Below are 27,740 nucleotides of genomic sequence, written 5' to 3' on the forward strand. Positions count from 1 at the left end.
TTATAAATATATACTATGTATTAAAGTATGTATATGTGTATATGTAACTACTTTTCCGCTTTTGTTTTTCAACGCTGAAGTATTGCTTTCTTCTTGATTGCCTCTTAATTTCAGTGTTGTGATGCTCACTTTCCTGTTTCTGGTTTTATTTTTTTAATGACTTTTCAATGCGAAAATGCGTGGCATTTGTTAGGTGCTTGCTTGCAGATCTGCATAATAGACTTTTTGTATGCTTTTAATTATATATTTGTATGTTACTTTTTTCATATATTTTCCATGTATTTAGTTGGTAATGCATTTGCTATATTTTGTTGTTATTTGTTGCATTGTGTTGTGCTTTTCACGCCACATTTTGTCTTTCACTACAAACATCATTGGATCAAAGTTTTCCGAAAGCCTTTTTTGAAATGACAATTTTTGAAATATTCATATTTTATTTTTTCACTTTTTATTTTATTTTATTTTATTTCATTTCATTTCATTTCATTTCATTTCATTTCATTTCATTTTATTTCATTTTATTTTATTTTATTTTATTTTATTTTATTTTATTTTATTTTATTTTATTTTATTTTATTTTATTTTATTTTATTTTATTTTATTTTATTTTATTTTATTTTATTTCATTTTATTTCATTTCATTTCATTTTATTTAATTTACTTTAATTTAATTTAATTTAATTTAATTTAATTTAATTTTATTTTATTTTTTTTTATTTTATTATATTATATTATATTATATTATATTATATTTTATTTTATTTTATTTTATTTTATTTTATTTTATTTTATTTTATTTTATTTTATTTTATTTTATTTTATTTTATTTTATTTTATTTTATTTTATTTTATTTTATTTACTTTAATTTACTTTAATTTAATTTAATTTAATTTAATTTAATTTTATTTTATTTAATTTTATTTAATTTTATTTAATTTTATTTTATTTTATTTTATTTTATTTTATTTTATATTATTTTATTTTATTTTATTTTAATCTATCTAATTACTAAAAAATCAGGAGCCTCTATTCATCAAACTTTACTCTCTGTACCTGTTTCTCAAGTCTCCCTCACATATTTTGCTTGAGTGCACACAGGAATTCAACCCAAGCTAGAACATGTATAAACTCTTTTAACCCTTGCAATACGCTTTCCAACTATTTGCATTATCCACCTCATATAAATACATTGCAACAAATTTGAATGCTTCTGTTTCACATTCACTAATTGCACACGCAATTATGCACAATTTTGCTATTATTAAATAAAAAGAAGAAACACAAAGAAGCCCCGCTCCGTGTGACTCATGATAGTCAGTCTTTCAGTGTTCAGAATTATGAACGCTTTGTGCAAAAAATTGTATTGCTTTCGTTTTAGTTTCAGTTTTTTTACTTTTTTGTCGCATAATTTCTTGCTCGTTGTACCTGTGAAAAAGTCACTCAAGTGTAGACAACAATTGCCATGTAAGGCGGCGGTGAGAAGTCAACGAAGATGTGCGCACTGGAACTCGTTTTACGTGACTGTCAAGTGTGGGAAAATTGTATTGTAGTTGTAAGCACAGACATACACACATACAAACTTATAAAAATGTTTATGTGAATGTTTAAGAATAATTTTATATGCATGGCTGGATTTTTGATAGATATATAGCTATAAGTATGTGAAAATATGTAAATTTATTAGCATGCAATAATGCAAATTGGGATTATTAGCGGATTATGCTTAGCAGAAGCTACTGTATCGTAATTTATTTAATTAATATTCATTTATTGTAACCACTTAATTATTTATATTAGATGAATTCGACTTTTTTATCATTAATTGTGAGAGAGAGGGAGTGATGGAAATAAATTGAGAGCGTGATTGTTTTAAAATTGGAACAATAGTTTAATAAATGGGAAAAATATTCAACTTTATTTCATTTTTGCCATAAAATTTGTTCATTCAATAAGTTAAAAATGAGCAAAGATAACAAAAACTATAAAGAGAAGCTTTTCTTTTGACGAGAGCTAACGTTTTGACAGCTATTATCTTATCTCTGAGTGCATTTTTCAAATGAAAACCCTGCTCATTTATAAATATAATTTAATATCAAGCAACCTAAACGAGTTTTTTATCATTATTTAGTTTTTCTAGTTTCAATAAAAACATTAATTAAGCTTTACGGCTCAATTAGCTTTAAGCTTTTGCAGTAACCTTGACTTAGTGGGGAGTTAATAGAAATACTTATATGTGAATAGCAGCGAATTTGCAACAAATAATTTTTTTTTCGAAAAGTATGCTGCATTAATACGCTTGAAAACGTAAAATAAAACCTATTTACGTATAATCACACCCAAGCTCAGCTGCGCATTTTTTAATAGCAGTTCAGCGTAGTAGTTCGTATGGTTAACTAATTTTTGCCAATAATTAATATAATTCAACAATTTTAATTAACAGAAAGTGGGTAAGTGCCTCATTGCAGCGTGAATTTGAGCACAGCACAACTTCTTACAGACAGTTGGTGGCTTTAAAGACAGCCTTTTAGTCTTTTAAATTTTTTTATTTTTAAATATTTTTGATCAAGTATTGCCAGTAATATATTTTAGCTGAAATTAACCTTTCCGAAGCTTAACAAATAAGTACACAGTCTAATCAAATGATAAAAGAAACATGCTTTAAATGCTATACAAAATTGCTTGCGAACTTGTGAAACGTTTTATAGCTTTTTCGGACAGGAGCTAATTGATCAAAAACCGGCCTTTGCTCGATTAAAGCGCTGATTTAGACGGATTTACCATACAAAATAAAAATCATATTTTTTATATTAAACTTTAATCGAATTTTAATCGAGTCGAAAATGAAATGCAACTTTGCGACAAAGAACATATTTGTAAGTAATACTACTCGACGATAGATAAATAAATAATATCAATTAGCTGATGAAACTTACCAACTTCTTATGAAGAGCAAAAACAAAAATGAGTAACAGCTGATTGAATATCTAGTAGCCAGCAGTGTGAATGGCAAAAACTGGTTTCTCAATCAAAACTTTAATTGATCAATTAATTTGGCTGTGTGAAAAGCTATTAGTTAATTTAAATCGTACAATTGAACTTGTGAAACAGCGAATGTCTAAAAATATTACAATTTGTGAAGTTATGGAACACCTTCAATAATGAAATTCGTCTTTTGAACTGATTATTATTGATTATTGAACTTATCAAACGGATAACATTATTAGTTTGACTTAAATAAGGGATGTGAAACAGCTATTTTCTAGGTTAACATCAGGTTTGGGTTTCAACAACTTTAATATAGTATATTTTTATAATAATTCTCAAGATTTTACATAATAATGGATGCTTCATGCCTACAGAATAATAAAATTTTTGAAATAAGTAGCTTTTTGAACTACAGCATTAAAAAATTGTTAGAAATGTAAATATTTCTCGCCTGTTTGTAGTAATTACATATTGCGAAGCTAATCATAATTCTGTAGAGCGAAAGCTGTTTACATGTGGCGGACTAATGAGCCAGAAAAATTTTCCGCAGGAAAAATTAGCACGGGAATTTATACTAATGGAGAAGCGTGAAATCAGAGATTCCTACATAGATAACTCCTCCCATCTAACACTAAAATGAGAATAGGTGGGTGAATATCTAACTAAGAAGCCCAAACAAATTTGAAGAACAAAGCTAAAGAGGAAAAAAAAATTAAAATTAAAAAAAAACTTCCAAAATATCTACTTTACTGTGGGAAAACAAGCTAATTAATGCGAAAAGTGTAATGGAGAGCAAAGATATTGATATTCTTTTTTAGCTTTTTATTATTTTACCCACTAAACAGAAAATTCAAAAAATACTTCGAATAACTGTACATCGTTATTTCTAAAGTTCTTAACCACTTAACTATTTATGTATAATTAAGTAATTTACGTAATTCTTTACCCATCAACAATAATCAGAAGCTGCATACTTCTACAATTAAATGCTAAGTCAAGTTCGGCGTGAAATTCTTAACTTGCCGAGATTTGACAATAGAAAAACGCTAACAATTTGTGCTTAAGGCAACATAATTTCGTGGCACCAAATCATTACTCATCATTAATTTCACATTCATAGAACTCCACGACAAACAACAATTTAATGATGAGTTAATGATATACATTTTGTGGTTGTATTGGTGAAGCTGTATCAATTAGGGTGCATTCGAACGGTAGAGATTTTTCATTATTCTAACTAGCAGAGTTACTGTTCCACAAGTTCATTTAAACGTAATTGTCTAAATGGTGAGTTAATGTTGGCAGTTTTTGGAAGGTTGAGGAGATAGAATAATGAGTGCATGTTAGTAAGTCTTATATGAATTTGTTAGAATCTAATATTTTAGGTGTTTCACAAGTTCATTATCAAGTAATTATTTAATTATGCGAACTATATAGCAGCAAATTGGTTATATTAAACTTATTATACTTAAAACTACATAATTTGTGCTTCATTTGGCAGATTTACCTATTTCTTTTAACTGTTCCACATACTACTATTGGACCGTATTAATTTATTTATTAAAAAATTATCAAATCAAGCTTTGAAAAAAAATAAATTATGGCTAACGGTATCTACAGCATAGAAATGCGTCACCGCAGCGAGAAGCCAACATAGTGTGGCACACAAGCCACATAACTTACTGACAAATGCTAACCAACTATCCAGCCAAACATTTCCCCGCTACCACACAGCAACCGTCACACTTTCATGCCATCACCAGGCCAAACAAAACAAGCAACCGCGACGGGTTTTCAACTGAGCATGCGCGCACGTTCGCATTCCTATGTCATGACGCTGACAATGATGACGTTGCTGAAGTTGTGGTTTCTAGCTGCACAAAGCCAACACATACATATATAACTCGTATAATTATTGTGGTGGCAAAAAATATGCACTACAACAACAACTTTACAGTAACAAGCGCATGCAACAGGCTGTTGAATGGTAGCTAAAGCAAGCAACATAGCTAACAACACCACCGCCACCAGTTGCATGCCGCAGCGCGACAAATGCGAACCAACGAAGCGTATAGGCCTTCGAGGAAAAGGTCCGTTGTTAACTGATTCTTTGGCCGTTGCTCTTGTGTAGTAAAGTGTGCAACATATATAGGGGTCTGTTTTGCTGCGCTCTTCCCATTCAATCCCAACACCATTTGGCACTTGAACAAAGCGATCTATTTGTTGGCTGGCCAGCTTCAATGCGCAATATCTCCACTTACACGGGCTTCACCTTTAGTTGCAGGCTTGTTTCTCTATATACACAATTTTTCCTTGACTCTTCACACAGTTCAAATATTCTGTCGCAGTCTTGGGAACCGGTTTCGTACTACTACAGCAAAAGCATTGTTGTTAAAGAAAGCTGCTAAGTATACAGTTGGCGAAAGAACAATAAGTCTGAAGGGCCTGAAGTTGGCTTGCGAAGTCTTCTGCGTCTGCTTATTCTTGTTTACAGCGGCTCAACAGCTTTTCCTCTTTCGTTGCGATGAGAAAGGGGAGTGCCATGGCAATTCGCTATGCAACTTTTAATGGCTTTGTTCTAAATTCCAATGATCCGTCAGTCGTGGGGAGAACAATGGGAAGATTGTGAACCGTAAAGACAAGAATTAAAGAACTAAACGGAATTAGATCAATTTGAAAGAATATTGAAAATGTAGATATTGTGCGGGATTAATCAAACTCATCATTGTTATGAAATTAACGGTCAGTTGGCATCGAAAAAATTTAATTAGAATATTGAAATTTATCGATTGATCACGGCTTCTTTTCAGAGATGAAGTCATTTACGTAAAGTTTGGAAAATAATGTTTTTGGGCAAAAATAGGGAACCCACTTCAAGGAATAATGCTTCAAATTATGATAAGAATATTCTACAGTATTAAACAAGAACCTTTAGAAACTAATGTGTCTTTGATCTGAAGTGTTCCACAAGTTCAAGAAAAATTTATATTTAGAAACAAGTAAGGAAGGACTAAGTTCGGGTGTAACCGAACATTTTATACTCTCGCAATTTATTGATGTAATTTTATAAAGATAACACAATTCGACCCATATATTGGGTATAAAGTTCAATAGAATAACGAAAATCATCATAAATAGTATATGGGGACTGAGGTAATTCCTAAACCGATTTCACTCGTTTTCACCACCAAGATACAATGTATCGAAGACTATCCGCTCTCTTAATTTAATATTACTTATAATTAGGTGTATGGGATCTGGGGGAAGTTATGACCCGATTTTTACCATTTCAGGTACAGAGAGAAACTGTTATAAGAAAAAAAAATCAGAGGGAATGAATTACATTAAGATATCTGAGGGATTTACCTAAGTATATTTTTGGGGAAAAATTACCCTTAGGCACTGAGTTCTTCATGTTTGATAACAGGGGCCTTGAAAAGTCATTGTTCGATTTTGACAATTTTTTCACAAGTGATGCAACAGATCATATACAGTGTTTGTGTAAAGTTTTATTTCGCTATCTTCATTGGTTCCTAATGTATATATTATAAAGTGAAGGAATAAGATGAAATTCAAAAATGAGTTATATGGGAAGTTGTCGTGGTTGTGAACTAATTTCGTCCATTTTTCACACGTGTCATCAGAAATCAAGAAAATATTATATACCGAATTTCATTGAAATCTGTCAAGTAGTTCCTGAGATATGGTTTTTGACCCATAAGTGGGCGACGCCACGCCCATTTTCCAATTTGTAAAAAAATCTCAGTGCAGCTTCCTTCTGCCATTTCTTATGTAAAAATTGGTGTTTCTGACGTTTTTCGTTAGTGAGTTAACGCACTTTTAGTAATTTTCAACCTAACTTGTGTATGGGAGGTGGGCGTCCGATTTCTTTCATTTTTGGACTGTATAAGGAAATGGCTAAAATAAACGACTGCAGAAAGTTTGGTTTATATTGCTTTATTGGTTTGCGAGTTATATACAAAAAACCTATTTGGGGGTGGGGTCACGCCCACTTTTCCATAAAAATTACATCCAAATGTGCCCCTCCCTAATGGGATCATATGTTCCAAATTTCATTTTCATAACTTTATTTATGGCTTAGTTATGACACTGTATAGGTTTTCGGTTTCCGCCATTTTGATTTTGCCCATTTTCGAAAGCAACCTCCTCAGGGTGCCAAGGAACATATATTCCAAGTTTCATTAAGATATCTTAATTTTTACTCAAGTTACAGCTTGCACGGACAGACGGACGGACAGACATCCGGATTTCAAATCCACTCGTCATCCTGATCATTTATGTATATATAACCATATCTAACTCTTATATTTCTTGGTGACACAAACAACCATTAGGTGAACAAAACTATTATACTCTGTACAACAGGTTGCGAGAGTATAAAAATATACAAAGAAATTGAGAACCATTTATTGAATTGAATAGGGGACAAGCCGGATCTATCATAAAACAACATAAATACAGATTGAATGAATCCGTTTGGGAACAACGATTCGCGAAAAGGCTACGATATCTCTTAGAAAGCTGTTTATGGTTCAAAATGTGCCCAGAACCTTTTTGAACAACATTAGTGTAGATCCTGAACACAGAACCAACTTGACCGATATTTTTTTCATAGGCGGACACACTTATACTAAACTTTGAAGTAAACTGATCGAATCCCAAATGTTGAAATGACACTACTTCACCTTTAAAACCCCTCCATATTGACCCAAAGTTCTTCTATTGACAGATTTCTCAAAAATAGGTATTGTTACTCTATAATTTTATAAGGATCAAAGTGATAGAACTACCTTAATTCAGTTCTACAAAATTACAATAGTTTTAATCATGGGCCATCGCGAAGAGGTATCATTAACCGGCCATCTAGTAGGCCAGACCCAGTCCAGAATACTTCAATGGAGCTTTTTCTCTTCTGTTACCTTGGAAGTTAAATTTCGAATAAAACCAGACGTCTCCTGAGAGATAGAATTAATGAAAATACAGAACATTGCGCGAAATACCTGTCAAGACAGTTCTAAGCCAAGATCACAGTAGTGTCAAAATAACAAAGTAAGAGCTTTCATTGTCGAAGTTCAACTCTGAGGTGCTCGTAAGTATGATTTCGATATGCCTAGAAATTCGATCAGGAGGTTTAACATCCCTCAAGAAGTGCATTTAGAAACATAATCGCACCAATGTAAGTATGTTTTACATAAGTTTAGAATAGTCTATTTTTCCCACAACAATAAAGTCCAAAAATAACAACAAAAATAGATCTCAATTACTCTAATAGATGACCTTGCAGATATGCATGTCTCTGAATTCTTCTGATGTCATAAAATTGAGCAGAAACAAAATCATTATTAGAGGCATTTCGAAAGTGATATCATCAGCAAATAAAACAAAAAATTATTTCACTGCGAGCAGCTCTCAATAAAAGCAATACAAATAAATAAAAATAAATATCTATATGTGCTTAAGTATATTACTAACTTTCTGCGCTACACATATAGCAACAACAAATACAGCACGTACCTAATACCACCTCGTGCTTGCCGACAACAGCGCCGGCTAATCGTTGGCAATTAATCTGGATTTAAGCGTTTCCGAACTCGAACTAAACGCATTGAACACATTGGAGTTGAGGCAAAAATGTGTGCTATTTGCGATTTGTACGCTTTTTTTGCTAAAATCAACAACAACAACTCGACACTCATTCGCCGCATTTATTTATGCCGTTTGCTGACTTCGATTGCGCAATGCGACCACCACTCTCGGTCAATATATTGACCATTAATTTAAGCCGGAAATTGCGACATGTCCATCGTTGGCTGGCAGAAATTATCGCACAAATAATTGTAAATAAGCGCAGTGGTAGAAGGAGTTGAACGAAGACAACTTCGAAGTTGACATTTTTATTGAACGAGTGTACATTTCGCTTGGGGTAATTGAAAAGAGAAGATAGTGATGGTGGAAATATGTTGAGGTGGGGAAAAATTGATAATAAAAGGAGAAGAGGATATCAAGAAATATTTTAAATAATTAAAATTTATAGAAAAAATATTTTGTCAAGAAAAAATAAAATTTTCAAGTTGATTTCAACCTGGATTAAAGCTGATAACAGATTGAAAACAGAACAAATAACTCTCTCAATAAAAGCGACGTGCAAAATAATAAGAAAAAATTTGTAAAAATATCTATGAAATATATAGAAAATATAAATACAAAATATCTAAAAAATTATTGCTTAAAAGTATGATGCAAGCATTTAAAAATAGTCAGCCTTTTTAAAAATATGAAAAGCTAATTTTCAATGCAAGCATACCTAATGTTAAAAGTAGGTGCAATTTAAGTTAATGAAGCAAAAAATGACCGCAACCAATTTTCATTCAAGTCAGTGCAAAATAAATATTTAAATTATTTTAGTATGTACAAAAGCAAACATTGTTCAGCAAGCTATTTACATGTGCTAATTATAATATTTAGTTAAGAGTATATACATAACTCATATATTTTATTTATAAATATATTAGTTATTATATATTGTTAGCGTTAAAAATTGGTTTGCTTTAGTAAAATTTTGCTTACTGTCTCATGGAACCCCAACGACGATTCGTTAGACTGTCAGGATTGCTGTAATGAATAAATAAATCGATCAATATAACAGGTCTAAAAAAATTGAAAAATATATTGATGCTCAAAATAGTGTTTTTATGGCAGGAAAATCGATATTAAAATGTGGGATGTTCAAAAACTCTTAAATAAATAACATGTTGGAAGAAGATGAAACAGCTTTGAAATTGGTTCATGAAATTTGAAGACGCTGTTACTGATGATAAGGTGACTCATACACACACAAAATTAATATATTTGTCGTTTTCCTTCCTCTACGATGGTCATCTACCACAATGTACTACACCGTCCTAAATTTCTCTAGCAATAATCGTGCCATCGAGCGATTTAGGAGACTATTAGCCTTTCACAGCCAAATGAACTGTTCAATTAAAATGTTGATTAAGAAATTTTAAAATTACAAACACTGTCTTTCACGCAGAGTTGCATTTCATTTTCAAGTCGATTAAAATTCAATTAGAAATCAATGTAGATTTTTATTTTGTATGGTAAATCGATCTTAATCAGCGTTTTAATCGAGCAAAGGCTGGTTAATTGACCAATTAGCTCCTGTGGGAAAAGGTTATAAGAATGTTGATATCAAGAAAAAATGCCAATAAGGAAGAGGAGAAACTTCGAGATATCGAAAAAAAGCAGTAGAAGAGGAATCACCTCGGAAAATAGGAATTGTTATAACCTATTCGCACAGTCAAATTAACTTAATAAATTTTAATTGAGAAACGGATACAAACCCGCAGACTTGCATTCAAGATCCAACTCGATTTGTATTCGATTAAGAATTAATGTAGTAAAATAAGATTTTTAATCACAGGAGTTAATTGGTCAATTAACCAGTCTTTGCTCGATTAAAGCGTCGATTAGAAGGCCGGTTAATTGCTCAATTAACTTCTGTGCGAAAAGGCTATTGTTTAATTCTGCGCACATTTTTCTGAATCAATGAGAGCGTTCTAAAAGTCAGAATACAGATTGTGAAAATTTCGTGAAAAATATTGGTCTAAACGAATGAGAATATATAACCAGAAATTAATTGATCAACGATAGTGCCGACATAAGCTTAATTATATTTAGGGCTGTATGCGGGTCCTCTGAAGGATTATGAGAAGGATGTTGCTAAAAGAGTGTAATGGAACTCTTTCAGCTATTAAAGAGAGAGTGAGAGAGACTCGATTTTAGAATAGATTTTCGAGAGGGTATGACTCCGAAAGACTTTTCAAATCAAGTTCAACGGAAAGTGAAATTCTTAGAAGTGGCTAGGGTGCTTGAAACTTGTATGACAAGAGAACGAATTTAACTGATTCATAAAGACCGACGTTATTCTTTTATTTAAAGCATTTTAAATTTAACTCGTCAATATTTTTGACACTGTAACTTTATATTAGGAACTCCTGAATCTTAACTATAACTTACGAAAAAGCATCTAACTTTAAGCATCAGAACAGGACGGTCGGTTACATTGGATTAATGATTGTTGGCATTACATAAACAACATCAACATTAGCTTAAAATGGATATTATACTTCAAATCTAAATCTTCATACCATACACTTCGGGCTTTTTGGCATTCAGCGACTTAGCATTGTCTTAAGTTGTATAAATGTTGTAAGACCAAAGGCATGAAAAGCTTAATACTTTATCTTCAATTTTAAACAGATACAGAAGAAAACAACTTAAAATATTTTCGCAAACTTTAAGCCAGCTTACGGTATAAAGAGATCGAAAACTATTTAAGAGCATACCAAAAAGAGCGCATTAAAACATAAATACTCTTGAGCAAATATTTTAATTAATACGAATTTGAGTGAAAAGATCTTTCGCGCTCTTCGGCGATGCTCTTTTGACAACAAATCGCTTATTTATGACGGAAAGTGGTGTATAAACAAAGCAAAATAAACAAAATACGATATTCGTCTTTATTTTATGACCGAAGCATAACTAAAACGATATTCAAATTGAAAACCAGTTTTACTGTAAAAGTAAGACAGAGAGGTGGGTCTGAGTATATAAATGCCTCTACATATAAATATTGTATACATATAAATATATAGGTATTTTAACAAATAAGCGCGAAGACAAAGCGACAGACAGTTAAAAACAACAAAAAACAAAAGAAAAAGTTAAAATGAAAAATTAAACAATATGTCAGTATGTTTGTTTATAGGCAGGTACTAATATGTAGGCATACATATAGACGAAGGTGATCGGCATATTGGGGAAACGCCACTGACATGTGAATGTACGAAAACGTTTTGCACATATGTTTGTACATACTCGAATATGATGCGGTAGACGATATGCAAACTTTGAATTTATACATATATAGACATATTTATATATATATTTACCTACATATATGGTAAACCTGTCGTTAAGCTACATATTACGTCACACTTTTGGCGAAAAGCAAATATAATAATAATGAATTTAACAAATGGCGAACTGTCAGTTTGACATTTATAGACAGCACTAACTAATGCAGTCGCATTAGCAAGCAAGTGAGCGCATTTCTGTGAACTGTATAAACACTTAGTATATATAGATATTTCCATTTAACAACAACTAAACAAACGACAAACAATACACTTGGAGAGTTATTTATGACTACGCTGCTGACACTTGTACATAAATTGCTGGTGGGTAGTAAAAAAAAAACACTTGTAGCAAATGTCATTTTGACTGTCTAACTCACTACTCAAATAAATATGTATGTTTGTATCTACTCACCTGGATGTGGTGGTGGTGCGACGCAAGCTCATGCGTGCCCAATTGTCGCGTGGAATGATGCTCAGCTCGTCATCGCTAAAAATCGCATAATAAAAATGCAAAAAAAAAAAAATAAAACAGAAATTAATAAATATCAACTAGTTTTTCATGAGTAAACTCACTTGTTCGTTGCCGTTACAGCGTTATCGTGTGGCGCCAGCTCCAATTCAACACCGCCAACACCACTACTGCCACCAGCGGCAGTGTTGCTATTACTGCTGTTATTATTGACAACATCGCTGCCTAGAAGGCCGGCCGAAACGCTCGATGCAGTGCGTTGATGATGATGATGGCGGTGATGATGCAGGCCGCGCACTTCATTTTCACCATAACCCTCATACGATTCGCCGTCGGAGAGTGAGGAGCATTGCGATTTGGCGGCGTCTATTAAATGGAAGATAAAAATTTAAACAAAAAAAAATATTTGAAGCAAAAATCATCACTTTATTTAACTCACCTGTACTGGAGGGCGGCGTTGAGGGTGTTGGACTTGAGTCACCCGGCGATTCGGCTTCGACATAGAGGAAATCTCCATTGGGCTTGGTGCCCTTCATGCTGGGCATTGGTGCCATTTTGTTGTGGTGCTTTTATTATTGTTTATATTTTACTGCGTGTTTTATATGTATTTTTAGTTCAAATACTTCCTGGCGTCTTAATTTTGTTTAAAGCTCACTTTTGTTGCGTCCAGACTGGCGTTGATTTTGGCTATTTGAAAAAAAGGAGAGAAAATTAAAAAATAAGAAATTTTGTTTTGTTTACAAATGTCAAAAAATAATAGAACCAAATTCATATAGCAACTAATTATATTGAAAAAAGTAGTATTTTGAAATCAGGTTTTTCGATTATAGTTAAAAAATAAGTATTCAGATTTCTGAATTCTGAATCTGAATTTCATTTCAAAATATCTACTTTTAAGAAAATTCATGATCTTACGTTTAGTTATATGCTGTTTTCTGAAAACTATCCTACTTCAAAGTGAGGTGAGGAGTTTCTATGGAGAGTCTACTTTTCCTAAAGGTACCAACATATTATAAAAAGAGACTGACGATCCAAATTTATGATTTCGAATCAGAAGAATTAAATTTTGTAGCTTGTCCTGGTCGAAAAGTTCGACTTATGGAACGAAATTTGTACGAGATTTGATTTCTAAACGCTATTGCCAATACAAAAGTTCGAGTTATGGAGATCTTCGAGTTATAGAAGTTCGAGTTATGGAAATTCCACTGTATTTTGTAATTGATCTGAGCAGTTCTTGAGGGCACGAACCTATTTATCGAACTCCTATTGACTTCGCGAAACCAACGAGTTTTGCTACGACAAGGTCTAGCGAGAAAACATGGAGTTCCTTTAGAGGTGTTTAGGTTATTACTCTATTTTCTTCAAACCCGAAGTTAACGTTTTAAGTAATACAAATTTCTAAATACCCACAGATAACAAAATATCTTATTTAAGTCCTCAATCTCTGAAAATGTTACTAGATAACTGATTTAACAAACTAAAATTGTCGCCAGATTACTTATGGTGTTCCCACATATCATTTCTCGAAACGTAAATACCCACATATTTGTTTAAAATTACCTGTTCTGAAGAATTCGAAATGAGAGGTTAAGAGCAGAGACAATTTTGTGTATGGTTTGGGGTGTAGAACATATATCTGTAACCCTGTTATTCTATCTACGGCTAATTCCCAGCCTTTTACCGGAGAATCAAATGACTAAAGACGAGGAAACACGACTCGAGAACCCTCAATAGCTATATAGTAAACATTTAAGGATTATATAGATTTCGAATAACAGAAAAAAATCCAATCCATTGAAAGTACACCAATAAACCTTTTGCAGAACTTACATTACTGTGACGCGATTTCTAACTCAAAACCCCACTATAGCATATAATTGCGGTCACCCAAACTGCACATACATCCATTCAAAGGTGCATATCTTCGAATTTCGAAAAACAACTTAATTCCAGCAGACTTTTTCAAAGTCTAATCAAGTTTAATAATGTCAAGGTTTGGAATGTTCAAAAAATAAAATGTGTGACAGATAAAGAAATGCGCACACGAAGTAGAGTTACTAGCTTGAGCACATACACACCTACATATGTTCATAACAGTAAGTAGACATGTAGGTAACTTATAACTCTATTTGCATAGATTATGTGGATATCTATATATAGGCATGCATATAAGCGCACATGCACACGTACTTATAAGCAAAGAACTGAATTTGACCCAAATGGCTTTGAATTGGAGTGGCCACTGTCACGTGAGTGCTTGTTGAATAAGGCAAAAAAAACGCAGTGGAAAGGGGACACTTGAATGCAGTCAACTGGACGATGAAATGTGCATATGGGAATTACGCTTGGCCTACACGGCGTATTAGTATGTTAAGTTGTAGACATTTTTTATTTGTATGTATGTATGTCTGGGTTTGTGCACTTTTAGATCATTAAAGCACGTTTCGAATGTACATTGCACCTTTTAGACTTAAGAAAAAAATGTAATTTGTCACGTGTGGATTATCTAGTGAACTGGTGGTTTATATAGTAGTGCATAAGAGTAGGAAGACAGTTAGAAATTAAATTAAATTAAGAATGGGTTTAAATTAAACACTTTTAATTTAATTGCATTTAATTATGTATTTTAAATTTGAGAATTTAATTTTTTTATTTTATTTTATTTTATTTTATTTTATTTTTTTTTATTTTATTTTATTTTATTTTATTTTATTTTATTTTATTTTATTTTATTTTATTTTATTTTATTTTATTTTATTTTATTTTATTTTATTTTATTTTATTTTATTTTATTTTATTTTATTTTATTTTATTTTATTTTATTTTATTTTATTTTATTTTATTTTATTTTATTTTATTTTATTTTATTTTATTTTATTTTATTTTATTTTATTTTATTTTATTTTATTTTATTTTATTTTATTTTATTTTGTTTTATTTTATTTTATTTTATTTTATTTTATTTTATTTTATTTTATTTTATTTTATTTTAATTTATTTATTTATTTTATTATTTTTTATTTTAATTTTTTTATTTTATTTTATTTCGATTTCATTTTTGTTCGTTTTTTATGGCTGTCACAGTGTCTCCAAACTTACGACTCTCCTTCACAGTTCTACTATATGTATTTACAAAAATATATATATATATATTATATAGCTGTGCCCAGTTTTTGTTTTTTTGAAGAATGAGCGAAGGGGCATATCGCACTTAATCGTTTATTGATATTGTGTTTTTGATAATAATTGCTTTTTGTTTACTTTCCTTTTGTGACTTACTTCTTTAACCAATCAAAGAAATAACAGGTAATTGATTATAATTTGTAAAGCGTGGGATATCAGAAAAAGAAATAATGAAGAAATAATAGAATTGATAGGAACTAGAGAACTAAATACTGGAGATTAGACCTACACTCTTTAGAATAAAATTACTGAATGATGGGAATTATTACTCTATACATGGCTTATCAGTAGATCTTGAATCTGCAATCTGTCGGTATATTATCTTGTTTAACAAAAAAATCCGGAAACTCAAGATATATACGGAAGAAACAAATCACATTCTTGAATCATTACAAAATTATTGCAAAATAGTATACGAAGAGGTTTTCAAAACCAAAAGCACTTGGAGTCGTTAAACAAAACTATTATAGATGGTTTGAAGAAACATTAATGTTCCATAATAATCTGTTGGACAAGAACTACAGAAAATGCCTTGTGCTCTTTTGAGAAACTGATTGAATATGAAAACTTCAAAATCTAGTATTTATGGCATAATGTTTAGTGGAAATACCAGGGACTTTGAAAACTTCATCGAAATTTATGACTTCAGCTGATGTGCTAATCAACGAAAATCAATTTATAGTATCATTTCTATAAAACAAAATGACTAACTTTGAGACACTTCTAACCACAAAAAACTTTCAAATATTTTATTTAAGTATTTCAAGCCATACAGAGTTTCGACACACCTATGAGTGAAAACAAATCAAGCACAAAACGATCAACTTTCTTCACACAGCGAAAACTAAATAATACCACTTTTATTGAATGTTTTTACTCCAAAAAACTTTTCATTTCGGTGCAATGAGAAAATCAATAGCAATTATAAGATAAGACCACAATCCACAAAATTACAAATATAGCTTGCTTAGTACTATGGCACAACTGTAACTGTACAGTTCATGCACTGTCGACATGCAAGTGAAAGTGCCCACAACCATTTGCAACTAAAGCAATTTATTTTTGGTGACTTTAATATATTTTTGGGGGAATTTTCGTTTATGGGAAATCGTGTTTAGCAGTTGGAAAATGCGCAAGTATGTCGCAGGTGCCCTACAATTAGTGAAAAGCGAGTTTTTGCCATTAACATTTTGATTTTTTTTTTTTTTCGAAAATTTCTTTATTTTGCTTTTCACCAAACAAGAAAGTTGGAAAACTACACATATAGGTATTTAAGTAATTAATGTGTATATTTAGTTAGTAATTGAAATTTTATGCTTTGGTTTTGATATCATTTCTTGTATTACAACTGAAGCAAATAATTTTCATATATTCGAATGAGTCTCCCAGACCAAAGAGACACCTATTCCACTTCTAATATGGTTTCGACCCCAAGACATTCTTGCTGAACGAACAAGTAACCTTTGGAAGGTTAGGAAGGAAGGAATGGAATTTCAGTCCATTATAAAAAAACCGTAATAGAAAATAGTGAATCTCTATCTGGACTGAGCTATCAGACTATATTGTCAAATATATGGAACCAAATGACGGATTTTCGGATTCTAAATCTTCGTCCAGCATGATTAGGGGATGATGTGTTGTTAGATGTATCTTTACGTGACAATTGCCTCGAGGAAGTGCTCAGAAACGAGAGGAATCAGATGTATGTAAATCCGACAGGAGACTGAGATTTATTGAACTCCTTCTTGAAGAAATATGTAGGATAGTGGCCGACAGTGTGAGGCAGTGATAGATCTCATAGTCTATTGCTATCAGGAATTAGTTTCTCATAAAGTCAATTAACGGTTAGAGGCTGATTTAAAAACTGTACATCCCACATTTTATCAACTCGAGAAGCTCTTCATAAAAGCTTAATCCTCTCCGTCATTACAAGTGATCCGAATTTCCTTCACCACTGATTAACAACATAATACAGAAGATATGTGGTTTTAAAATCATATCCATGTGCTAGCTATTAGTCTTATCTCCATGAATCTCATAATTTTGTTTCTTCATCATGAAACTCCAAAGCTCACAGCAACTGACCGTCAAATAATTGCAAACGGTTGAGATACGAAAATAAGAACACATAGCATGAGATCTCTTAAACCCTCATTTTCTATGTGAAACCGCAACACAAAAAATCTCGTCTAATGCAAACTGAAGTGTGGAGCCGCAAAAACTGACGGCGCTACGTTTGCGGTCGCTCGTTGAAGGCAATTAGTGGGGACCGTTTGAAATTTGCGCATAATGAAAAGTAGCTTAATTGCAATAGCGGCGCGATGGCGTTATGTGTGCAATAAATGAAATTATTGTAATTATGAGAAAATGCCAGCTGCAGAAGCCATAGTTGTGCGGTAATTGAAGACACACATGCAGAAAAGAGGAAAATAGCTAACGAAGTTGAATTCTGCAGTATTGCTGAAGTTGTTAGAGCGATGCTGGGCATAGCAAATATGTAATAAACCAGCAAAGTAAGTGGTAGAAGTTAAAGAGGATGAAAAATTATAGTTTGGAAGCACCAAGGCAAGAAAAAAAAGTGAGTTAGAAAAAACATAATTGAAATATGTACAAAATTAAAAATATTAAAGAATAGTAACTGAAAGTGATGAAAATGTAAAATATTGCAAAATGAAAATTGTAAAAAACTGATATGACGATTTTTGAGAAGTAAATGTCTTAAGCAAGATTGAAGCAGCGTATACCTTTGTAGCACAAGTGTTTCAAACACATCTACATGAGTATACAATTAGTATGCTGTGCCATTGCATGTGGCATGCAATATTATTGTAACTCTTAGTAGAAAAAAAAGAATAAACAAATGGGAAAAATTATTAGTAATGAAGAAGTACAACAAAAAACACAATCAAGACAGCTAGTGCAGCATCACTGCCCATGACTCTACACGTTATGGCATAAAAAAAGAAGCTACCGTATCTCATCAAGCCTAATACGACACCTAAGCTCATATTTTTTCAACAAAATTATAGAAACACCTGCATTGCACCGAAGCTGTAGACTGACGACTTCTTAGCAACACAACCGTAACTGGCATGGAATATGGATTTATATACAATACTGTGAACAAAGCAGCGTGTTAGACTACTAGCAGGCTAGTGCGAAAAGTATTACTATTGGGACAGGACTAATCCGAGCGGAATAAGGTAAAATCTCACAACCAAAATTAAGGTTTTAAGTAATCACTCCAGGTAATTTATGACCAGAAATTAGTGTTTTCACAAACTAGTGATCCACGGCAGCATTTTGAGATCAAGTATGGCTGAAGAGATCTAGATCATTATAAATAAATTGGTCTAAAATAGTTGAGGGATTCCCAATGTAATAATAATTTAATTATATGGGTCTTCTTTCGTCAAATTGAAAAACGAAGAGATGCCATTTTCAGTTAAGATGTAACTTCTTAATCTGAAAGTATTAAAATTTAAAAAAAGCATACACAAAAGCATTGGATCACATTCTTGTCAATGGTGTGAAGATCATTGACAGAGAGCTTTTTTTCCTCATATTTGTTTTCAGTTTAGAAAATTTGTCATATTCCCTTCAGTGATCTTATTACCTCCACAATATTATAGTCTGGGAAATTCGACAGCGACAACTTCTCATGTAACAAAGAAGACTAGGCGAGAGACGATGAGGTCACAAAGCTTTATTAATCCATATTTGTTCATAGTAATATATTATGTATGCCGAAATGATGAAATATTTTTATTTAAAGGCTAAGCACATAGTGTAATGTGGAACGGAATTGAGACTGACTCTTCGTGACACAACCTCCACATTTTGGTTTTAATATACAATCCTTTGAGAAATATAACCTCACCAGTCCGAGGAGTGTTTTAACTATCCTAAACACTTTTTATATACTGTTCTTTTTACATTTCGGATTCCTTTGTACAGTGGTCTCATCCCTAGTTCCATGAGATCGGGTGGGGGTTTTTATATACTGTTCTTTTTACATTTCGGATTCCTTTGTACAGTGGTCAGAAGGAAGGTGACCTTAATTACTTTGTTGTTATAGCTAATTCCATGTTTCCTGTTATTTGTATTATACTCTGATTATAGTTGTCTAGAAAACTAAGCGAGTAAATGAGAAGTACGCTCCTAAGTAAGGTTTCAGCTGTCATTATAGTGTCTTCAACAGCATATGACTACAGAGAAGAGAAATAACAATCTTATTATGAAATCTATTTTAGTAAGTCTCTTTAATATTAACCTCAAGAAAATCGATAGAATTGTAATACATAAAAGACTGATAAAATCTACATTATCTCGCTAATGTAATTGGTAATCATTAAATTAGTTGCATTGAGCACCTAAATAGTAGAGGCACACAAGAAAGCATAAAGTAGATAAATAAAAACACATAAATACAAGAAGTTGATGGATAGTTTTGTGTCAGCTTAGAGTACAACTACGGCGTAGTCATTTAATATTTATAGCACAAAGTTGACAAGAAAGAAATTGACGACAAAGGTAATAAAGTAAATATGTGTACAGGTAAATGTATAAAGAAAACTAGTACAAATTCATTGTGCCACACAATTAACAGACACTGCATGTGTTAGAAGAATGCACGAGTGTCTGAAATACTAAAGAACCGCCAACAAAGAGCACAATGGTGGAGGAGTAGCATGGCGTTAGAAAATAGTGTCACAGCAATGTAAATAAGCTGACAAATGTCATACAAATTGGATTGCAGTCAAACTGAAATGACGTGGAAAATGGTAGTTGTGACGAAAGTCAATGAACTGAGTTAAAAATATGATATAAAGCGTTGGAGAGAGCTCAATTTCAGTTTTTATTTTTGAAATTTCAACTTTCGCTGCATTTCTTTAGTTATTACTTATAATTAGCAGTTAATTGGTATAAAATATTTGGAAGACTATATTGAGTTCTTTTTTAATTGAGCTATTTATGATATTCCAGCTGAAAAAAGAGAAGGTGCTCTATTATTGAAAGAAGACTCTTAAAAATTTTGATCAAAATCATTGCATTTTTAAATGAAAAAAATCTAAAACTTAGCTAGGTTTTGGATCAATTGGTTTTGAATTGGAGCCGTCCGCATGAGAGAGGAATACCGAAGAAGATGGAATCATGAACTGTGTGACATGGATATAGTTAAGCGTATAAAAAACCAAAGATGTCGTACATATGGAAGAGCACCAGTGAAAAGATTTTTCGATTCGGAACCTATGGGTGGACTACAGAAACAAGAGCGCGCACGAATCACTGGCGCGACTTCGCAAAGGATAGAGGCAACTGGCGCAGTTTTGTGTTATCGGCCCAAACCGACCCACGGTTATAGTGCCAAAGAAGAAGAAGAGAAGGGTATGCATTGCACTTTCCGTTCCCCAAAAGCCCTCAAGTTACAAGATTAAAGCGATTCTGATGAATTTTTCAAAAAAGCGTCCGCCATATTGCATCCACCATTTTGAATTTTGAAAAACCGACAGCGGAATCGTAATTAGTGGTCTCGAAAATCCCCCGAACGGTTTTCAGGGGTTCTGGGGTTCTCAAAACTCTGATCTGATGGAGTTAAATGAACCTCAGATTCTGATTCAGCGATAACCCCCGAAAAACGAGTTTCAAGCAAATCCGATGAATTTTAAAAATCGCTGTCTGCCATATAGGTTTTAAGGGGTGATCTCAAAACCGGAGATGGATGATGGAGTTAAATGAACTTCAGATTCTGATTCAGCGACCCCAAGCACATATGGTACACATAGTAAGAGCCTCAGGTCATCACAAACATTTTTTTTGTGGCTGTGTAATCTATAAACCTTCCTTCAAAATCACAGGAACTGTAAGCAAAAATTTACTTTTTCTAGTTAGTTTAGAGTATTCATAATTTTATTCATAGAAAAAAATACCTCCTCCTGTCTAAGGGTACTCATATAAATATCTTTGGTTTTAATTTTTCGAGACTCCTGCTCTAATCTCATTGGTAGCGATTCCCCGAAAAAACGTCGATGAAAACTATCTAAAGAATATGTGTGTACAGCTTCTCTAATAAGCTTTTAAATTTTCTTTGCCAAGGTTCAAAGGACAATAAATCTTCGGCAAAACCTTTCCTTCGAAAACACCAAGAGTCGTCTCATCGGATGTTGCCATCGTCCACGCTTTTGTACCATAAAACAACGAAAAGGAAGTGGGACTTGTAGAGTTTGATTTTGGTTCATTGAGAGAGGGCTTTACTTTTCAATTGCCTACTCAGTCCAAAGTAGCACCTGTTGGCAACTCGCGAATGCGCCGACTGTTTGTTTGATGAAAGGAGATATTTTAACTTTTTTCCTTTAAGTTTGTTAAGAATTATCTTCTAACTGAGAATTAAAACATTCACCTTCGCTTAATCTACTACAAATATTATATTTCTACACACATTATATTATATTTCTATACACATCTATATAAAGCCATTAACTCTTGCGAAATCCATCTGCAACATATTATTTTATTAACCATAAACGAAGACTTCGTACACCAAACTTTCTGGGGAGATTAAATTTCTAATTTGCGGTTGCATGCCAACAGCCGGCTGAGTGGTGTACCATTGTAATCCAAATGATTTTCCTTTCACTAATAAAACCATCATAGACACATAGACAACACACAAAGAGGCGGCAGATGAAAAACAAAACCAAAACAAAAAGCGATTTAATGGTCGAAAAATTACAAATTGCTTAATGACTGTTGCTGCAGCGAAAAAAAACGTTAATGCAGCAGTTGGCACAAATGAGCTACAAATCGAAGCACAACAACAACAACAACAAAAAAATTAAGAAAATAAATGAAAAACTTCATGCCTTCAGCATTCGATCATTAACCGCGCCGGCAAGTCATAAAAAGATCAGCCTTTAATGCGCCACAAATTCTAAACAATTTCAATATGTTTTCAGATTTATGCACAAGCGTTTACACTTGAGCATATGAAACGAATGGCGAACGGCAATGTTGATCGCAAACTTGAACTTGTGGCCTCTTTGCCATACACTATGTACATATGTTTGTACCCTGTCCATCAGCTCATCCATGCGGCTCATCTCGCTTGATTATCTTGATCTATGGCATAATTTATTGCACAGCGTACATTTCTAATTCAAATTGCATTAGCGCGTTACTTGTACAACAGAAGATATTTACAACAAATACAAGAGATGTACGACAACAACAAGAGAGATGCGCTATTTGTATTCAGTTTGCCATATTGCCAACTGCCATAGGTTTAGGGTCCACTATTTTCTCCATTTGTTGTTGTTATTGTATATACCTCTGGAGTATTATAAACTGACTTGTTGCTGTTTCAACGAAATCTATCCTCTTGACAGCTATTTGTTGTCGTATTTAGCACAACAGCTGCCCGCCATCGTTGGTGGGTGGATCTTGTTGGATTTCATGTACAAGCAGATACATGTATTGTTTGACAGCTGTCGTTGATAAGAGCCGCTTTTAGTGGGTGTATTTGAAAGATTATGAATGGCTAGTGATTTTGGGGGCGTTTTAAATATTTTATTAATTCATCTTTTTCTTCATTTCTACAATATATGAAGCATAAACTTTTTAGAAGGTCTTGTAGAAAAATCTCCTCTACTGATCATAGTATATGCTGTACTAAAGTAAATCTGAGCACAACATTTTTGGAACAAATCTGAACTACAGTTCCTGTTTTCAAGATCGCATAGAACTTAATTCATTTTCTCGATCAGATTTCTGGCATTATGTTTCAAGTCAATTTATTGGACATACAAGTATCCTGAAGTACATATACTTAAGAGCTTAGAAAAAGTATCAGAGCTAATAGGGAGTTGAGCGTTCAGTTTCCAATTAACAGGTTTTTGAAATCACAATTAGGCGTCTAAAATTTTAATGAATTTTTTCTTCTTATAGCGGACGATCCGGGTACATAGTTCCAAATCAACTATTGGCCGAATAAAGCTACTCATCAGTGGTTGGGACCTTACAGCACTCTTCTTCACATTTATAATAGAATAGAATAATAAATAGCAAAATGCACTGTGTCCTGTGGTCTCTCCAAGACTACATTAGTCCCAGCACCCTGTCAAATTCCAGGAGTTTGCTGTGCGTTCGGGAGACGATGTGTCCCTCTGTTGGGATGGTATGTTCCAAAATTCTGCTCCTGCTTATAGGCTCCAAGGGGAGCAGTTCTGTGACCACGCCCAGATTGTGTAGGAGCTTATAGCGGCCCATGGATATTCCCACCACTACCCCTAGTATGCTTCTTGGGCGATTTATTAAACACTTGAATCTTTTTGTGTTATAACCTCCCATTAGGCATTTTGATTGGCGCAATTCAAAGGAACACTTCCCGGATAGTATGGGAACCCCCTGCCAAAAAAGGTTTTGGACCTAGCACTTTTGTTGCTGCTGATGTACGAGCCAGTTCGTCCGCAAGCTCGTTATTTTCTATCCATTTCTGTCCCCGCACCGGATAGTTAAGTCTATCTATGCATTCCCTGACCAAGCGTAACTTCATTTCATATGATAAAGCGCTTTAAGTGCCGCTTGACTGTCACTTATGATGGCAATTCGCTCGATACGGTACCTGCGCTGGATATTTACCTCAGCACACCGGTTTATTACATAAACTTCTGCCTGGAATATGCTTGGATTCTTCACATTTAACTTGACCTCATTGTCTTCTTAAGCGTTTGCTAACCTTAGAAGAAGTTATGTTTAGGAAATAAGTATAGGGTTTATGCTGTGAGGTTATGTCAATAATAGATAGCCTCAAATCACAATGAATAACATTCGTACCAGGAATGATCTAATGTTTATTGCCGATTTTTTTACCACATCAACTTAACTGAACTTAAATATTACCTAATTATCGATCAATTTTTGCCTAACCCCATATTTATCTTCAGTGAAGTATTTGTGAGCTTCTGATGATTAATTTCCACTTCAGTCTTCGTTGAACATCGAAGAATGTATATAATAACTATTTTTGTTCAGTTATACTAATACTTTTACTCTTCTATCCTCAAGTTGTCTATCTTCTTAGCCTTTCATTCATAATTCTTAACTAGAAAATCATAATTATTTTCTTCCACACAATATATCCCGTTATGGCCACATTCTTATACGTGATTACATAAACACCGTAACGAAGAGCAAGTTGGCACTTAAAAACCGAATGGACGTGTCTTACATAAATATTCTAAATTTGGTCAAACAGCCGCCAGTGACTCTTATGTGCTCTTTCGCAGTAACCTCTTCAGTTATTAATTATGCAATTTTTCCATTATGCATTTCCGCCATAGCATTATTTATGATTAGTTCGAAGACCATGTATAAGTATCTATGTTTTCTTGATTTATAATTATGCCACGGCTAATGCATTCCAATTGAGAATTATAAAATTGTAGAGATTATAGCTATTAGATTACGTATTATTTGTGCCATAATATGGACATATGCAAGCTGCATGGAATACGTAATGAGTTACGTAAGAATTGTGTACATATTCTAACGGTGGTTTAGATTTGTGGCAGGCAAAGAGAGGGAGAAAGGATTAAGCAAACTTGTGACAGGCAGAGAAAGAAACAGGGAGTAGATTAGATTATATATTGATGATTGTACAGCGACCTAAGGTCTATTGAACGCTCTCCATTTATCACAGTAATCCTTCTAACCCCCGTCACGTTAAGAAACCTTAACAGTGTTCCAGGGCTGATGGATACGATACTACCCCTTTGAGGACACAGAAGCTCAATTGTCTGTCCCCTTTTCTTCGTGATCGCCGGGCAGTCAAGGATAGTCTGCAGTGGCCGATATAGAGTGCCACTTGTCCCTGGGGAGGTTAATTAACTGTTTGAATCTTTTCTGATTGTATCCTCCGAGAAACAGTTTGGAGTGGCGAAGTCCCAGCATATGCAGCCAGCAGCGATTCCTGCTTGCCAAATCCTCTTCTTGTAATCGGCTAACAAGAACTTGATGACTAACTGCGATGAAGGAGTCTCCCCCTACCGGCCTGATAGCCGCAGCCTTCTTTGCCAGTTGGTCCGCAAGTTCATTACCGTCTTGTTCTGGAACCCAGATCAAGGTTATGCTGTTGTTGTTACAAATTCTGTTTAGTTTGCCAATGCAGTCCATAACCAGCCCTGAATCTACTTCAAAAGAAGATATTGCCTGGAAAGCTGACTGGCTATCACTGAAACACAGTAAGAATTAAGCAGGCTTGTCTATAAAGAAAATTTCAAAAATAACGAAATTTGATGTTCAACAAATCCTAAGTCGTAAGGTTGACCTTTTTACGTTAAAATATTCGCGCAATTCAACCTATGTATATGAAACTAAATCTTCCCTTCTTTCAAACTGAAAAATCTTTCGCTCCAAAATAATGATTATCTTTAAATCATGATCTTTCCAAACCACTTGTAAATCTCAAACAAAAACAACAGCAATAATCATCCAGCTGTTTCCGGGCAATTGTTGCACAGCACTTGAGCCATCTCTTCGCAGCTTGTAAACACATGTAAGGCCTGCTCGAGAGTGCCGATCAAATTACCAATAACTACCTGCTAGTGACATAAGCGAATGGGATCTTTCAATATGCGCCTTCATCGATATCTAATAAGTATTGAGTGTCTGTTATGCGCATTTTCAAGTGCAATTTGATAAGAGCCAGCTACCTGTGGTGCCAATACACCCTCGTCTACTGAGTTTACGCCTGTACGGTTAACTGTATGCCGGGGAGGTGGCAAACGCAGCTGTGCTTCATTTATTTGATTTTTCTTAAGAAACATTGAAGATTTATAACTTATTTTCTATTGGTATGTAATGATTAATATTTTTTTTGTTTGTGTGGCATTTCGAACATATGTTTTCACTAATGGGTACGACAACTAATTTAACAACTGTTATGTGATTTTTAATGGGATTACTTGAGTATTTGAAATGTATGTAATTAGGGCTGTTTAGTTTGTACGAAATTATTTTTATGGAGTGTTATGTAAGTGCACATGTTTTATGCCTTTGACATATGGTTTGTTGGTCGTCTTTGATTCGTAACCACTCGGTACGTTATGTTTGCGGTATAATCTATCATTGAAACAATAAATGATTTTCATTTGGTTTCAGTAAGAAATGGGATTGTGGGAGCCAAGATAGTATAACTTTCTTCTATTACAGTTCTAATTAATTTAAGCGAGTTGTTTGTTCGATTCGCCACACTCCATCTTGAGGATTATGCATACAACTAGTACATATCGGTTAGAAACAATGAGGTATAGAAAAGAAATATCGGTTGTTAAGTTATTGACAAGATATAGGCACATAGATCAAGCTAGGGTAGTTACTTGGTCATTTTCCATCATACCAATAGGAATGGAATCGAATTTTTATCCGACTAAGAACTGTCAACTGTTTTCTACCGGTCGTTCTTTGATCTTAATTGAAGCATAAATGACCTTGCAAAAGCTGGAAATAAGGGTAAGAGACTCCGTTGTAACCATAAAACAGGCCTTAGTCGACACAACCGAAATTACAAATTTTTAAGCATATAAAGAAAAGTCAAGAAAATTGCCATATCCCAAGCTTATAATTGAATAACACCAGCAAAGTAAGACTAAAACCATACATTTTCAATATCAAAATCACAACTTAGTAAATTATATAGCCATAAAAGCAACATATAAAATAATTCACCGACATAAAACGCAAAAACAAATAATTGTGTCTCAAGCAGAAAACAAAAGGCAATCAAGCACACTCCCCCACTCCAGGCGCCACATCCGTAAGTGAAAACAACCAAAATATATCTACATATATTCATGTAACTACAAAAAACACACACATACAACTGTCAACACACCCACCAATCTCCTCGGAAATCTTCGATAACAACCCAACCAAATATATAATTTAATCAAAATTAATGGGCGCAATCAAAGGGCATATGAAGCAATACGAAAACAAAATGAGTCTGCAACGGCAATATACACAAAATAATAGACTAACGAAAATGAAAATGAAAAAAAAAAAACAATTTTAGGCATATTAAGAAAAACAAGCGCCGAAGCTTTTATATGAAAATAGAAGAAAATTACTAAGAGAGGCGCTACAATATTAAATATGTGGAAAA

The 27,740-nt window shown here is 33.3% G+C and overlaps 1 protein-coding gene across 9 annotated transcripts in view; it reads right to left on the reverse strand.

Moving 5' to 3' along the window:
- Positions 1–27,740, reverse strand: part of LOC105210048 (rab11 family-interacting protein 3) — a 141,490-nt gene that overhangs the window by 94,420 nt on the left and 19,330 nt on the right. For 6 of the 9 annotated variants that reach the window (XM_011180784.3, XM_029046127.2, XM_011180810.3 and 3 more), the window contains exons 3-6: positions 12,837–13,084; positions 12,502–12,763; positions 12,341–12,415; positions 9,575–9,619 (exon numbers count right to left, since the gene is read on the reverse strand). In XM_011180784.3, coding sequence (XP_011179086.1) covers positions 9,575–9,619; positions 12,341–12,415; positions 12,502–12,763; positions 12,837–12,951 — 497 coding nt within the window. In that variant the 5' untranslated portion in view covers positions 12,952–13,084. The remainder of the gene's footprint in view (positions 1–9,574; positions 9,620–12,340; positions 12,416–12,501; positions 12,764–12,836; positions 13,085–27,740) is intronic. The other 3 variants (XM_011180833.3, XM_011180844.3, XM_011180826.3) reach the window with 1 other exon arrangement.

Source organism: Zeugodacus cucurbitae, chromosome 4 (assembly GCF_028554725.1).
Source record: "Zeugodacus cucurbitae isolate PBARC_wt_2022May chromosome 4, idZeuCucr1.2, whole genome shotgun sequence".
NCBI classification, from domain to species: Eukaryota; Metazoa; Arthropoda; class Insecta; order Diptera; family Tephritidae; genus Zeugodacus; species Zeugodacus cucurbitae.